Raw genomic sequence first — 13,700 nt, forward strand, 5'->3', positions numbered from 1 at the left:
CTTCCCTGATGTCTTCATTTCAGGACTTGGTTGTGTTTCTATTCACATTCCCATCTCCAGAAAGATCGGGTATGTAGGCAGTAATTCCCCTTTCTTCTGTGGAAGCAAGCGTAGTGGGCACATGCTTGGGTGTGGCTGCCAACCTGCCTTAGGACTGAAGCAGCAGCCCGGATGTTTAGACAAACCTCAGCAGACAAAGCACTTTTCCCCTTGGTGGTGGAAGTCCTAAGAGTTTATTAAACGTTATGCCACGTAGCAATGAGTTGCATGCTTTGTCTGGCAGGCTGACCTTGTCTCTGGAAGAGAAGGAACTGAGCCTCAGAACCCTGGAAGAAAACAACCTTGCCCAGCAAAACGAGGTGTCTCAGCTTCTTTCTGCTGTTCACCAGGCCCAGAAGCTGCATTCAGACCACAGAAGGGAAATACAAGAGCTCAACAACCAGGTGAGCTAGGCACTAGCATCTTCTTCTCCAGGGACATAGAATCCCACCTTCAGCTTGTAGGCCCCAGCTTGTTTCCCCTCCCAACAACGTACACACCTGCTGTACTCTGCCCAGGGACTTTGCACATGGAGGTCAAGGCTGGATCTGCGATGTTCTGCCTGTGCTTTCCCCTATTCTCTCATGGTTCACGGCATTAAATCTCTGAGGAGAAACGGAAGGCTCCTTTGGAGCTTCTCAGTACCTCTGTTACAAACGTCGTCCCCAGATGGCGTTTCTGCCTTCGACGGGCACTGAGCAGTCTGGTGAAACAGAAGTGGTTATTGCAGTCTGTGGAAGTCACTTCCATCTCAGCCGGTTCCTCGGGCATTTTGGAGATGCCCCATGAAGGATGCTGATTGTCTCCCTTTCACTTCTACTCCTGAGCATCCCTGGCAGCCCCTCTCTCCATGTGGGGATGCTTGATCTGCCACCTCACCTGCCAGCCACCCGCTCTCACACTCACCCCGCCCACAGAGCTTCGTTTCTGAGGTTGGAAAGCACGAAAGCCTGACAGTTTGATCGTTCCTTTGGGGATGGGGAAACCGCCTTCGGGCCCCTCAGCCTCCGGATACCTGTTTCTAGCTTATTTTGCTCAGTTTGAATCCTTGGCTTTGTGCCTTCTGTTTCCAGTGGTTGATTTGCTTGAGGTGATTTCTCCTTCATTGCTTCCTCTAGTTCCCGCTCCGCTGCCTCAGGAGCAGCGGTGTCCCTGAGGCTCTGTGCGTCTGTGTTCTAGATACAGTCACTGCAGGCGGTAGTGCTGGAGAAGGAGGCTGACCTGGCAGCTCAAGAGAAGCAGCTGCTGCAGGATCTGGAGGAGTCCCGAGCCGGCGAACGTTGCCTGAGGGAGACTCTGCGCACGCTGGAGGCTGAGACGTCTGAACTGCGCTTGAGGCTTCGTAGCACAGAGAACAGAGCAGAGGCATTGGCCGCGGAGCGTCAGCAGGCTGACAGCGCCCGCTGTGAAGCGCGATCCCAGCTGGAGCAACTGCACTTGGTTCTCCACCACACGATCTGTGACAGCAGAGACTTGGTCGCTTGGAGCTCAGGCAAGTGTGGCAGACTGGCTGAGCAAGTCCATAGAGCACGTACAGGAGAGCAGATGGAGGGAGGGGTGGTTCGCTGTAATCCCGATGTGGTAGCCTCATCCTTTCCGCTTCGGCTGCCTCAAGCCTCGGGAAGTCTTGAAAGCCTGTCATCGCTGCAGAGAGGCAAGTCCATGTTTGTACATGGAGAAATGACCAGCATGAAAACGAAAGAGGGCCCAAGTCATGCCAAGTCAGAGGGCACGTGCCTTCTTCCTTGGGGCAGCGCTGGCTTTAGCGGTCATCCAAATAACGCTAGCCTGTGACACACGTCTTGCTGTAATGTGAGCTCTCGGACGACGTCAAAGGCACCGCCACCTTCTCCTGTGTAGAAAGGTGGCCTTGTTGGTTGGAGGCCCTTCAGTTAAAGCTTGAAACAGAATGGCTTCTTTCTTCAGAACAGGGACATGTGTGGGGCCAAACTGTTTCTCAGGCCAGGGACCCCCCTGCAGAGCTGACAGTGGACAGAGTGGCAGCAGCCCTACAAGACCTGCGTCAGCACCTGAAGCAGACTCAGCAAGATCTGGTAACGTATGTCTGGTGCAGCCAGAGATCCTGTCCCTCGGCGGGACAGAACCGACGAGCAGAGTGCCCAAGCCAGAATGGGGGTAAATTCTTGTAGGGCAGGTTGGCTTGCTGCCGTGGGGAGTAAGGAGAATGATGATAACAGCTACCATTACTGTCCAACACCCCCTCCTGCCTTGGCTACTTCTGCCTTAGCGTTTGCACCTCTTTGTCTCCTGCCAGCAGTGAGGTGATGCTTCTCTTCTCTCCTCTTCCAGAATGATGCGAGGAAGAAGATAGAGGACTTGGAGCTGGAGCTGAGCAAGAGGCAAGCTGAGAGGGACCATTTCAGCGCCCACAATCAAGAGCTGCAGAAACAGTTGTCTCAAAGCCAGGAAGGTACAGCTTCTCCTTTCCAACCCACTGACCCCGTCCTGTCTCACCAGCGGGGTTCTCTGATACCAGGCAGAGGGAAAGTGCAGTGCCCAGAGATGGGAAAGGGAGTAAAACAACAAGCAAGAGACTTCTCGGTAGAACTACTAGTGGAAGCTTTTGAGAGAGAAGGATCCAGTGGCTGGCAGTGCATCTCGCTGTGCTACCGGTGACACATGTGCAGAGGTGGTGCCTTCGGGTCACGGGTCACTGCTAGGTAGGGGTAGCTTGATGCCTCACAGCATCCGTCTCCATATGCTCTGTAACAGCACCAACCTGCAAAAAGGCTTGTCTTTAGTGACTTCCTTTTCCTCTTACGTGGCAGATTCACCGAGCGTTAGTTCAGTGTTAAGTTCCTGCGTTATTGCATCCTTTCTTCCGCTGCTTTTCCTCGTTCCCCGGTGCCTCGTGCTTCTGCATCCTTCTTACCTGTTTTCTTGCTGATACTGATTTGGTGTCTGAGCTTAGAGCCATAGCAAACACAGGTTCTGACTTCCCTAGCCACTTCTTACTTACGCCTTTGCTAACGTGTTCACGTTGGGTTTATCTATAAACTGTTTTTCACATGTAGCTAGTCACCTCTTCCTCTAATCTGCAGGCCATCCCAGAGCCTCCAGGGCTATTGGCCTCTCTACATCATAGCTGGACAGGCATCCCTGCTCCTTCCTCTGTCATTGTTTTCCCACTCTCCCCATCAGAAAAGCTTTTTCATCTCATCGCCTTGTTTTCCGTGTCTCAGACTGCAGGAACAGGGAAGGGTGGGCATTGCTCATTGCCTCTGCCACAGGCTGTCGCCTGCTCATGTCCTGCCTTTACGTGCTCAGCATTTCTTCATGTTCCCGCTCTGAGATGGCACTGCTGGTCATTTTTCAGACTCTTTACAGGAGAGATCGTCTCAGGCCTTAGATCATCCCTTTTTCTGGAACAGCCGTAGTTTTACCACATGTGTTACATATGATAAGAGCTTCTGTACTTTAAATTCTGCCATTGGATGGATCCTGCTTGGCCCACGCCTCAGTTCTTTTCCTCTTTAGTTCCTGTCTATCAGTTTGGTCTATTGGCTTAGTTTTAGTTCCTGTCTATCTGTAGTCCTCCTTGCTTCAGGTCTCGGTCCTGGTGTGATGCTCAATTGTTCTGGCCTTGCTGTTGTCCTAGTATCACTGGGATACTTCCTTTCTTCTTTTTTCTGCCCATGCACAACGTACTGCCCAGCGTCCTTTTGGACAAGTAGCAAAGTGCATCTTCAAGCACAACACTGACATCTGTTCTTTTCTCTAACGTCTCTTAAGTCTTCCTGGTCAATTAGCTGTGTTATAGTCAGTCTTTGCTTTTGCTGCTGCTTCCTTTTCCTTTCGCGCACTAGATCTGGCTCTCACCTGCTGTCTGTGTCCTTGCTTTGTGGACGTTGGTTCAACCTGCTTCTGACACTGTGGGTGATGTGCTGCCATGCCCTTAGCCCCGGCCTTTCAACAAGCAGAAGAGCAAACACATTTTCATATTCTTCTGAACCTTGCCACATTCCATTCTTCTTTTTTTTCTCTGCCTGGAAGTTTCCTGTACTCATGTCTACTTTGAAAGCCCGTGTGGGCTTAGTCCTGGAAAACACAGACAGGCAGAGAAAAAATGATGTTTTCTCGATAGGGTGCAAATCAGGGTTTGGTTTTGCTTCGCTTTTCACCTTCTCCTTCTCCTTCCCCTTTGCTGCTGCAGAGACACAGATGGCAGAACGCAAGAAGAACTCTCTACAAGCTGCCTTGCAGGAAGAGGCCACTGCTCTAAAGGAGGAGGCTGTGACTCTGCATCAAGAGGTGGCATCTTTGGCAAGGAAACTGGAGAGTACCGAGAAGCAAAGGAAGGATGTCCTGGTGAGGCTGGCAGATGCCGTGAAGCGCCATTCCTTACACTTTTTTTTTGCCTTCTGTTACTAATTCTGAGGAGCAACTTTTTCCGTTGGAGAGCTGATTTTGGGTGGTGGTGTACAGGTTCAGTCCAGATGTGAGAAGATGCAGAGTAGTTTCCCTCATTTTCCCCTTCCTTCCACTCCTCCTTCCTTGTTTCCCAGGCTTTTGCTTTCCTGCCAGGCCGTGTAGCTGCATTAGCAGGGTCATCGCCTTGGGTAAGAGAAGACAGTCCAGAAAGGAGAGATTGCTAGGATGACCAATGTCACAGACTATGTGGAGAGACCACAGACCACTACAAGAGCAGAAGAATACTGCTTAGACCAGTGGTGTTTTTTCTGGTTTAACATTTCCAGTTGCGTTCTTGTGAATAAGTAGGAAAAGATGCCATAGTCATAGAAAACTCAGTTATGATTTGGGGTGTTTATTTTCCTCAGTTCTGAAGATTTCTATGCTTGAAGCTTAAGTCAAAGTAATTTCCAAACTTGTTGCTTACCTTGCTTACTTACTTACCTTGCATGGTTTGGCAATTATTGGTGTCCAAATCCATATGTAGATTTCTCAATGGATCAGGAAAACAGGGGGAGAAGACAAAGCTGGATAATAACAGAAAGTTGTTCAACATTGCCCGTCTGAGCACAGACAGCGGGGAGAAAACAGAGGCATTTGGGAAATGAAAGTGCTGATCCAGCTAAATATGCATGTCTGCAAGGGGAAAACTAGTCCTGATTTCAGCCACAGAAACGCAGAGTGATAGACTGTGATCTGACCATTACTCTTTCAAGAGAGGACAGTGGGGTTCTAGAGGATGGTACCATGAAAATTCTGCACAGTAGAAGTCCAAAACCAAAAAAAAAGGTGAATGAGGTATTCTCTCTTCCCATCCTAATAGAGAGAACTTCATCATGCCACTGCCTAAATGATGCTTAGTCTGGACTTCAAATCCTGGCTGCAGTTCTGGCAGCTCCTGCCCAGAAGAACACACTAGAGCCAGAAGAGCTTCCGAGAGGGGCAAAAAGAAAGATGGGGCTGGCTGAAGAAGCTGGGCAAGACGCAACCTAAAGAGTGGTGCAGGAAAGGGCTCCACCGTCCTGAGAGGCAGGGAGAGAGGGGGCAGCGGTCGTTCACTCTCTTCTCCGGGAGATGAACAAGAGCCACCTGATGAAGGTAGTGAGAGCCTCTGCTGCAGGCAGAGGACAGGAGGTGGTGTACTTACAGCAGAGCAGGCCTGTTGAACGCCTTGGCAAAGGGTGCTGCAAATACAGCAGGTCTGCATGGCCTCAGGAGGAGGCTGCGAAAGTTCTCACAAGCTGGAACAGTGCTGGGCTTGGGGAGGTATCATGTCAGTCTACCCCACCCTGAGGCTTTCTTCCCAGTGTATGCGCTTATAGGCAGGAGAGTAGCTCAGACATTTGAGCCAGCGCAGCTGTTCTTACATGACCAATATTTTCCCACTTCTCCATTTCACAATGACTCCAAAAATCAGCTGTGGACAGAGTTTGGTAAACACAGTGCACTTCCCAAATCTTCGTTGAGAGACAGCAGAACATTTACATCGAGCAGGGAAACCAACTGAATAGCTGCTAATTTCTAGTAAAAGCTCAAACTTCAGTGCTTGACTGCCACTGGAGCTGGAGTTCAACTCTTGTAGGAAAAACAAACGTCTAGATATATTTTAGACCTATATATATTTTTCTGTATATATATATGAAAATAGATATTTTCCTCCCTGTTTTGCAGCATGAACGGGAGAGGCTTCAAGCAGTTGGAGAAAAACTGGTATGGAAGATAAAACTTCTTCAGGAATCAGTCACAGGCTCTGAAACCCAAGCAAATACAGCAAGAGATGATATGAATCACTCCCGGGAACATGAACTCCAAACTACATTGTCTATCTTAAAAATTGAAAATGAGGACCTGAGAATGCGGTGGGAGAAAATCCAGATGCTACAGAAAGACGCAGCAGAGGTGAAAGCTTTGCAGGATACTCTCACTCACATGACTGCCCTCCTGTCAGAGAGGGAGGGAGAATTGAAGTTATACCAGGAACAGATGAGAATGCTGGAAAAGCAGAAAGAAATGCATAAAACTGCTCTTGATCAGGTTATTAAGGACATAGCAGAGGAAAAAGAGAAGACAGAATCCCAGCAAGAACACATACAGGAGCTGGAGAAGCAGCATGAAAAACAAAGGACTGCTGTCAGCAAGATGAGCCAAGAGCTGGAGGAGAGAGACCGGAAGATCAGATCCCAGCAAGAAAAGATACAGGAGCTGGAGAAGCAGCTGGAATTGCAGAGGGCTGCTGTCAGCAAGATGAGCAAAGAGCTGGAGGGGAGAGACCAGGAGATCAGATCCCAGGAGGGGAAAATAATGATTCTAGAGCAACGCGGTACATCACAAGTGAGAAATCTGCTTGCGGATCTTGATCATATGAAAGGAAACTTGAAGGAGAAAAACTTAGAGCTTATGTCTCTGACTCAGCAGATGCAGGAACTGGAAAAGGAGAGAGAACAGGTAAAATCTCTGCACGCAAGCCTTGAACACCTGAAGGCACTTCTGAAGGACAGAGAGAGTGAGTGTGATTCTCAAAGGGATCAGTTAAGTCTCTTGCAGCGGTACAAGGAACAGCAAGAGGGACACCTGCAAGAGCTTCGTGGTAAAGTAGAGAAGATGACAGTTTCTTTATCTGAAAAAGAGCGAGAGCTTGAGTCACAACAAAAGCAAATCCAGGAAGCTGAAGAAGTCATGGGAATGCAGTTAAGGACTGTCCGTGACCAACTGGAGCAGACCTCAGCAACCTTAAAAGAAAAGGACAGACTCCTAGACATGCACAAGCAGCAAACAAGGAGCTATGAGGAAAAAACAGAAGAACGGATTAATATCTTACACAGAGACTTAGAATACACTAAGGCAATACTGAAAGACAAGGATTTAATGATTGAGTCTCAGAGGGAAGTGATTGAGGCCTTCCAAAAACAAGAACAAGACTCTGAACAGCAGAAGGAAATTCTGCAGCATCTTCAAGTGGCACTACAGGAGCAAGGACAAGAAATCTTATGCCTTAGAAAGCAATGTGAGGCACGCAAGGAAAAGGAGGAAGAGCATGCAGCTGAGCAAAACACATCTCAAACACATCTTCAAGCACCAAAACTGACTCTGAAAGACAGCGAAAAAAAGATAGAGGTTCTGGAGGAGACTATCTCTAGGCTTCAACAGCAAAAGGAGGAGGCAGTGCTGCAGACTAAAGCCATCCTGCACAAACTAGAACGTGCTGAATCGTTTCTAGAAGCTAGAGATCAAGAGATAGTGTCTTTGCAAGAGCATGTCCGGGCCCTTCAGGAGCAGAAGGAGTTGGAAGGCAAGCAGGCCAAGAGTCTAGAGCAGGATCTAGACAAAATGAGCCAAATAGTGAAGAAGAACCATTTGGAGTTCCTCAGGCAGACAGAGCAAATGAACATGTTGCAGCTTCATGAAGAAAGCGTGAAAGAAGCACTAGCATCCTGCCAGAAGCAAGTGAATCTGCTTGAGGAAGTGGTGAGGAAGAGAGATGAAGACAATGCAACTCTTCTGCAAAAACTGGAGCTCCAAGAAGAAGACCTGGAGGCCTTGCAGAATCTCCAGCTTAGGCGAACCAAGAAGAACGAAGAGCTTAGACAGCACGGAGAGCAAGAGAAGCTCCTGGAAGAAGGCTTGCTTGAGAGGGAAGGAGAGACCGAGGCTCAAGGTGAGCTACAAGAGTTAGAAGAGGAAATAAGAGGTCTTCGGGAAGACCTCCAGCACGTTCAGCAGACTCTGACAAAGAAGGATGAAGAGATCAAGCGCCAGAGAGACAGAGTCAGGTATTTAGAGAAGACTCTGACAGGGAGAGAACGAGAGCTTAGGAGGCAGAGTGAACTCGTGAAAAAACTGGCATCAGCTTTGCGATGGAACGGTGAAGGGGAGACCCTACAGAAACAAATCCAGAAACTCCAGAAATGGGAGGAAGAGGAAGCCGAGAAGAGGAAAGTTCTCCAGGAGAGAGACCATCTCCTGAAAAGGCAGAAGGAGCTAAGCCGACAACTGGAAGATGAGAGGAGAGCAAAGGGGGAAGAATTGGAGCGTGTGGTTGCTATTTTGAAGCAGACTGAAAGCGGAGAAATCGAATGGAAAGAGAAGGCACAAGCACTGACTCTTGCCCTCACCAAGAGTGAAATGGCCAATGGGACTCTGAGGCAAGAAGTAGCCATCCTGCAGAGTATGGTTTCGGAGAGGGACAAGGACCGGTTTCATCTTCAGGTAGGCACTGTGATTGATCATCAGTCACCTAAAATGTCTAGAAGGGATTCTAAAGATGTTTCCCATAAAAACATGGGAATATATGTTTCCCATAAAGATATGACCTGCTTGGCCAAAGAAACCAGGATTGCAGCCAGCAGGCTTGCCTGTCTGTGTAGCTGCGGCCAGAGACCGTTCACATGCTCGAATGTGTTCTGTTGAGTCCAGAAGTACTCAAAGAACTACAGAGCTTGCTGTGAAAACTCAGTCAAGTCCAAAGGTTGGGGGTGGGTAATTCCCATCTCCTGTCTAGGCAAGTTTAGCCGGCGTGTCATGGTTAGGATTGGGCATGGAAAGGAAAGGGCACAGCGGACCAAACTAATGCGCTAAACTTGGTAGAATTTTATAGCGATGTCTGAACAGCAGCTACACTGCCGGTGCTTAGAGGATGCTTTCAGAGGTGCAGATTTCTGAGGTGCAGCTTTTCCACTGTATTAAATAGAATGGAATTTGTAGCGTTGCCTGATCAGGGTAAAAGCTTCACTGCACACTCAGGATGTCCGTGTGCCACAGTCCAAAAAGCACGAAGGCAAATTTGTGCGCATTTCTCCAAGTTGATGTGGAGGAGGGCCCCTAGGAAGAACGTGTGTTGTTTTGGCCTGTGGACCAGGAGGAGAAGAAGGGACTTGGCACTGTCCATTCCCGAGTCCGCTCACTCTCCCTGGCGTGTTGATCCTGGCCCTCCTAACCTTTATGTGGCACCAGCTCCCATAATCTCCTCTCTGGACACCCAGCAGGCTGTTGCAGAAGGGGAGCAGCTACCGTGGCTCTCGGAGAAGGGACTCCTGTTGCAGCGGCTGGAATGTCTGCAGCGAGCAGTTGCGAGGCTGGCACATGAGAAGACGGAGCTGCAGCAGTTCAATGCTGAGCTCAGGAGGACTCTTGAGCAGGTAAAATAGGCTTTCGCCGCCTCTGCAAAGCCTCGCGGTCCTCTGGAGCACAACACATTTGCACAGGCAGCGCTTTGGAGTCCTCTGCTTGTTTCCTTCCCTCTCCCACTTCCCCCTGTGGACACACACTTTTGTACTTTCCCTCTCTTCTGGCACCCCATTGCCCTCACAAATGCACATTCACTCCGGTACCACCCTTCTCGCCCACACACCCATTTGACTCTCGTGTGTGTCAGGAACTGTTTCCTCTTGCTCTTTCTCTTTGCACAGTCTACATCGAGCGCCTTCTGCCCGTAACGTTCTCTGGTGCAATGAACAGTCTCTGAGCAGACATCTCCTTGCCATGGCGTGATGTCCAGAGGTCCTTTTGCTCCTTGTTCGGTGGCAGGTTTCTGTGACCCTTTCTCCTCTGCAACGTGCAGGTGGAACGTGAACGGAGGAGACTGAAGAGAGTTTATGGTGGTCGGTCGCTGCCAGATGCCCGTGGATTTTCTCTCTCGGAGTCTGACCAGCACAAGATGCCTGCTTCTAGGGAGGTGAGGACAGAATCTGACTTGGTGGGAGGAGGCTGTGGCCACAAGGAGGAACAATGGCAACTCCCAGTGGCAGCAGCCCCCCAGTACAGACCTAATAACGGAAGTTGAATATATTCAACCGTGCCCCGACCAAACTGGAGACTAAAAAGAAACGCTTGCATTTTCTTCACAGGAGGAGTCTCCTGCTCGCTGCAGTCGATTATCTGAGCTACAGAACCAGGTGAGGAGTAGGAGAGCTCTCGCCAAAAACCACTGTGGCTGTCCTGATGGGCACAGCTTTGCATTGTGCTTCAGGCCGAGTTTTGTCTGGCTGTCAGGAAGGGGCCACCCCAGTCACTGTCAGTTAGACACATCTGTTGGCCCTGGCCAAACAACATCATTCACCTAGGTCTAGTCTCTGACTCGCCTCAAGGTCAGGCAGGGTTGGAGGAAAGTCAGAAAACTGGAACTTGCCTGAAAATAGAGAATATTCCATGGATGTTCCCCTTGAGTCTTACTCATCTTGTTGACTGCTTCCATTTTCCCTTGACTCCGTTAACAGTGGAGCTTGCATCGTATCAGATCTGCAGGGACCTGAGGGAGTGCCAGCACTTGTAGCCTTCAGGCAATTGTTGGTCTCATACTGCTGTGCCGTGCTAATCGTGTCTTGTGGTTTAGCCCCAGCCAGCAATTAAGCAGCACGCAGTTGATCGCTCACCCCCCGCCCAGGTGGGATGGGAGAGAGACTCGGGGAAAAAAACCTCATGGGTTGAGACAAACACAGTTTAACAGGACAGCAAAAGAAAAGGAAACAACAAGGATAACAATAATAACATTAGTGATAAAGGAATATACAAGAACTGGTGATGCGCGGTGCAGCAATTGCTCACTACCCGGTGATCCATAGCCCATCCCTGAGCAGCAATTCCCACCCCCCCACCCCGACAACTCCAGTTTATACGCTGGGCATGACGTTATCTGGTGGGGAATATCCCTTTGGCCAGGTTGGGTCAGCTGTCCTGGCTGTGCCCCCTCCCAGCTCCTTGTGCACCTCCCTGCTGGCAGAGCCCGGGGAGCTGAAAAGTTCTTGACTGAGTAGAAACACTACAACTACTTAGCAACAACCAAAAACGTCAGTGCGTTATCAACATTATTCTCATACCAAATCCAAAGCACAGCACTATACCAGCTGTCAGGAAGAAAAACGAAAGAAAAATCCCAGCCAAAACCAGGACATCGTGATCCCAGTATCGGACCGAGTCAGAGACCTAAGCTCTTTTTATCGGTGTAAGAATGTACATTCCAGCTACTGAACCCTACTGCATCCTCTGACAGTGGTGCTGGCAGCAGCAGCAGCAGTCGCCAGACTGCGCTTCCGTGTACTTTTATGGGTCTGGTGCACCCCGGTCTCCCTGAGGCGGTGAATCTTCACAGGCGCTCAGGGCAAAATGCATATTTATGTCAGTCAAGTATGCATGTCCTTACTCATGAACCAGCCAAAAGGGAAAGCACAGGAGAAGTCGTATCTTTTCTAGATACAACAGGGGTTAAACTTTATCAGTTCTCAAGTCTTCCAGGTAGGTATGCTAGAAATGTGAATAGGGCTGGCTGGCTGGCTGGCTAAAAATTGAATTAATGCAGCAGAGCCTGACCTTGCTCTTCAGTTATCTAAAGACAGATAAACACCCTCCCTCCATTTCCAAATCATGTTTCCTTCTGAGCCTGGTCTTAAGAGAAAGCAAAAGGAATGCAAAACTGTATTTAATGAGTGTGCAGAACAACTTTCATCGAGGTTGGGTACGTGTGTATAAATACAGAACCAACATCAAAAGAACATGAAACCAAAGGTTACATACGAGCATTGAAAAACATCCACACCAATAGTAAGTGAAGTGAAATAATCCCCCTGGGATTTAACATTCATGCAAGCAGAAACAAAACAAACTAAAAAGGACAAAATAACTTTTTTCTTACAAGCGGGCAAGCTTTTTATTTAAGAAAACAATTTTAGTTTTTCAGCATTTCCAGTGTTTCTTGTTCCTTCAGACACGTGAATATTGCATAAAGACAGGGAGGAGAACTTGTGTTAAAACAAGCAAAATGCCCAACACTTACTTTGCAGAGAAAAAAGATGATCGCAGAGAAAAAAGATGATCATCATCAGGAGACGGTCAGAGGTCCTCAGGGCATAAAGATTACCATGGTATAAGGATATTAAGAAATAATTCTGGGGTCACATAAGGTTTGGGTAACGCACTTTTTTCTGAGAAAGTCGGAGATGTTAGGGGCTTGATTTTTTATGAAAAACGCTCAGGACATTTAGAATGCCAAACAGAAGTGAAATGTGGTTTGAATCTGTTTCAGCAGCTGTTACCCAATGATGAGATGACAGTGCACTTACATCTCTTAAGAGCATGAGATTCATAGGCTACCTGTTTCAAAACACTGATTCGTGTTAGTCTATAGACATGTCTGCGTTAAAACAGACATATATACCATACTGTGTCAATAAATAACTCGGAATATCCCAATGTGGTTGTAACTAATAAAACCTGACATACAGTAACTCTGAAGAAAGACCTTCATGAGGTTTACCCACTCACACAGTATTTAAAAGTGAAAAAAACTGGAGAGCAATTGCTGGTAATCTGATTTTGGTGGCTCCTCATTAGCTTTCTCCTCATTGGCAAAGTAATTGAATTTAGCTAATGTTAGCAAACTTGTATGTAACTTCAGTCTTTTTTTTCCTAGTCTAAACAGGACCTCTGTCGTAATGGAAGGATTTCTGCCAAGCCAAAGACAGAGAATCAAGGCTCATAGATCTGAGAAATGGGATCAACTCCGCTGGGCGAGGGCACTCCCTGCCTTTTACCTATATTCCTCTCAGATTCTGCTGGCGCCGTCAAACCTCTCCTTATGATGAGTATTAGAATCTATAAAGCATTATTTCAGGCAAATGATTTCTGGGGACAAAATGCGAGTAAGTGAGAACAAAAACACTGGCAAGGAGAGAGAACTGAAGGGTACACTGAAGGGTAGGGCTGCAATTCAGAAGGACCTTGACGGGCTGGAGAAATGGGCTGGACTAAGAGGAGCCAGGAATCCTTCCTCTCAACCACCTGTCTTAAGCCTACAAAAGCCCCCTCCTCGCCCAGTGGAGGGATAGACTGTCAGAGTTACAGCACCCAGCACTCTCTAACATGTTATCTTTCCTTCCTGGTTTTTGCTGGGAACAAAAACACTATTAACGACTTGCCCTTGGTTGTGCAAATGAGAGGTTTTGTTGCAATTATCTTAATGGTCATTTTAATCCTAATTCTTTACATTCTTTTTCCTGGCACTGCTGACTTCCTGTTTGGTCAGCAGACTGCTTTTATGTTTTTGTAATAAAGGCATTCTTTAACTCTTGTTTCCAGAGCTGATGTGAATATACAAACCACTTACTTACTAAAAGGACAATCAATTAGAGGACTGACCCTGAAGAAGTGGTCAGTGAAACCTTACTAGAAGTCCTCTTCCCAGGTAGAGGGCAGACCCACAGTCCTTTCCATTAGCCAACAGTGCTCCTTCTCCCATCAAG

At 48.1% G+C, this 13,700-nt stretch overlaps 1 protein-coding gene across 1 annotated transcript in view; it reads left to right on the plus strand.

Moving 5' to 3' along the window:
* The window catches only part of LOC309410751 (uncharacterized protein), a 28,781-nt gene extending 17,170 nt beyond the window's left edge, over positions 1-11,611 (plus strand). Inside the window, 8 exon segments of the mRNA XM_082007197.1 lie at positions 284-443; positions 1,219-1,536; positions 1,968-2,093; positions 2,350-2,470; positions 4,214-4,368; positions 6,142-8,676; positions 9,450-9,605; positions 10,028-11,611. Coding sequence (XP_081863323.1) covers positions 284-443; positions 1,219-1,536; positions 1,968-2,093; positions 2,350-2,470; positions 4,214-4,368; positions 6,142-8,676; positions 9,450-9,605; positions 10,028-10,249 — 3,793 coding nt within the window. The 3' untranslated portion in view covers positions 10,250-11,611.
* Positions 11,612-13,700: the final 2,089 nt, after the last annotated feature.

Source organism: Phaethon aethereus (assembly GCF_964289735.1).
Source record: "Phaethon aethereus genome assembly, chromosome: 16".
NCBI lineage: Eukaryota > Metazoa > Chordata > Aves > Phaethontiformes > Phaethontidae > Phaethon > Phaethon aethereus.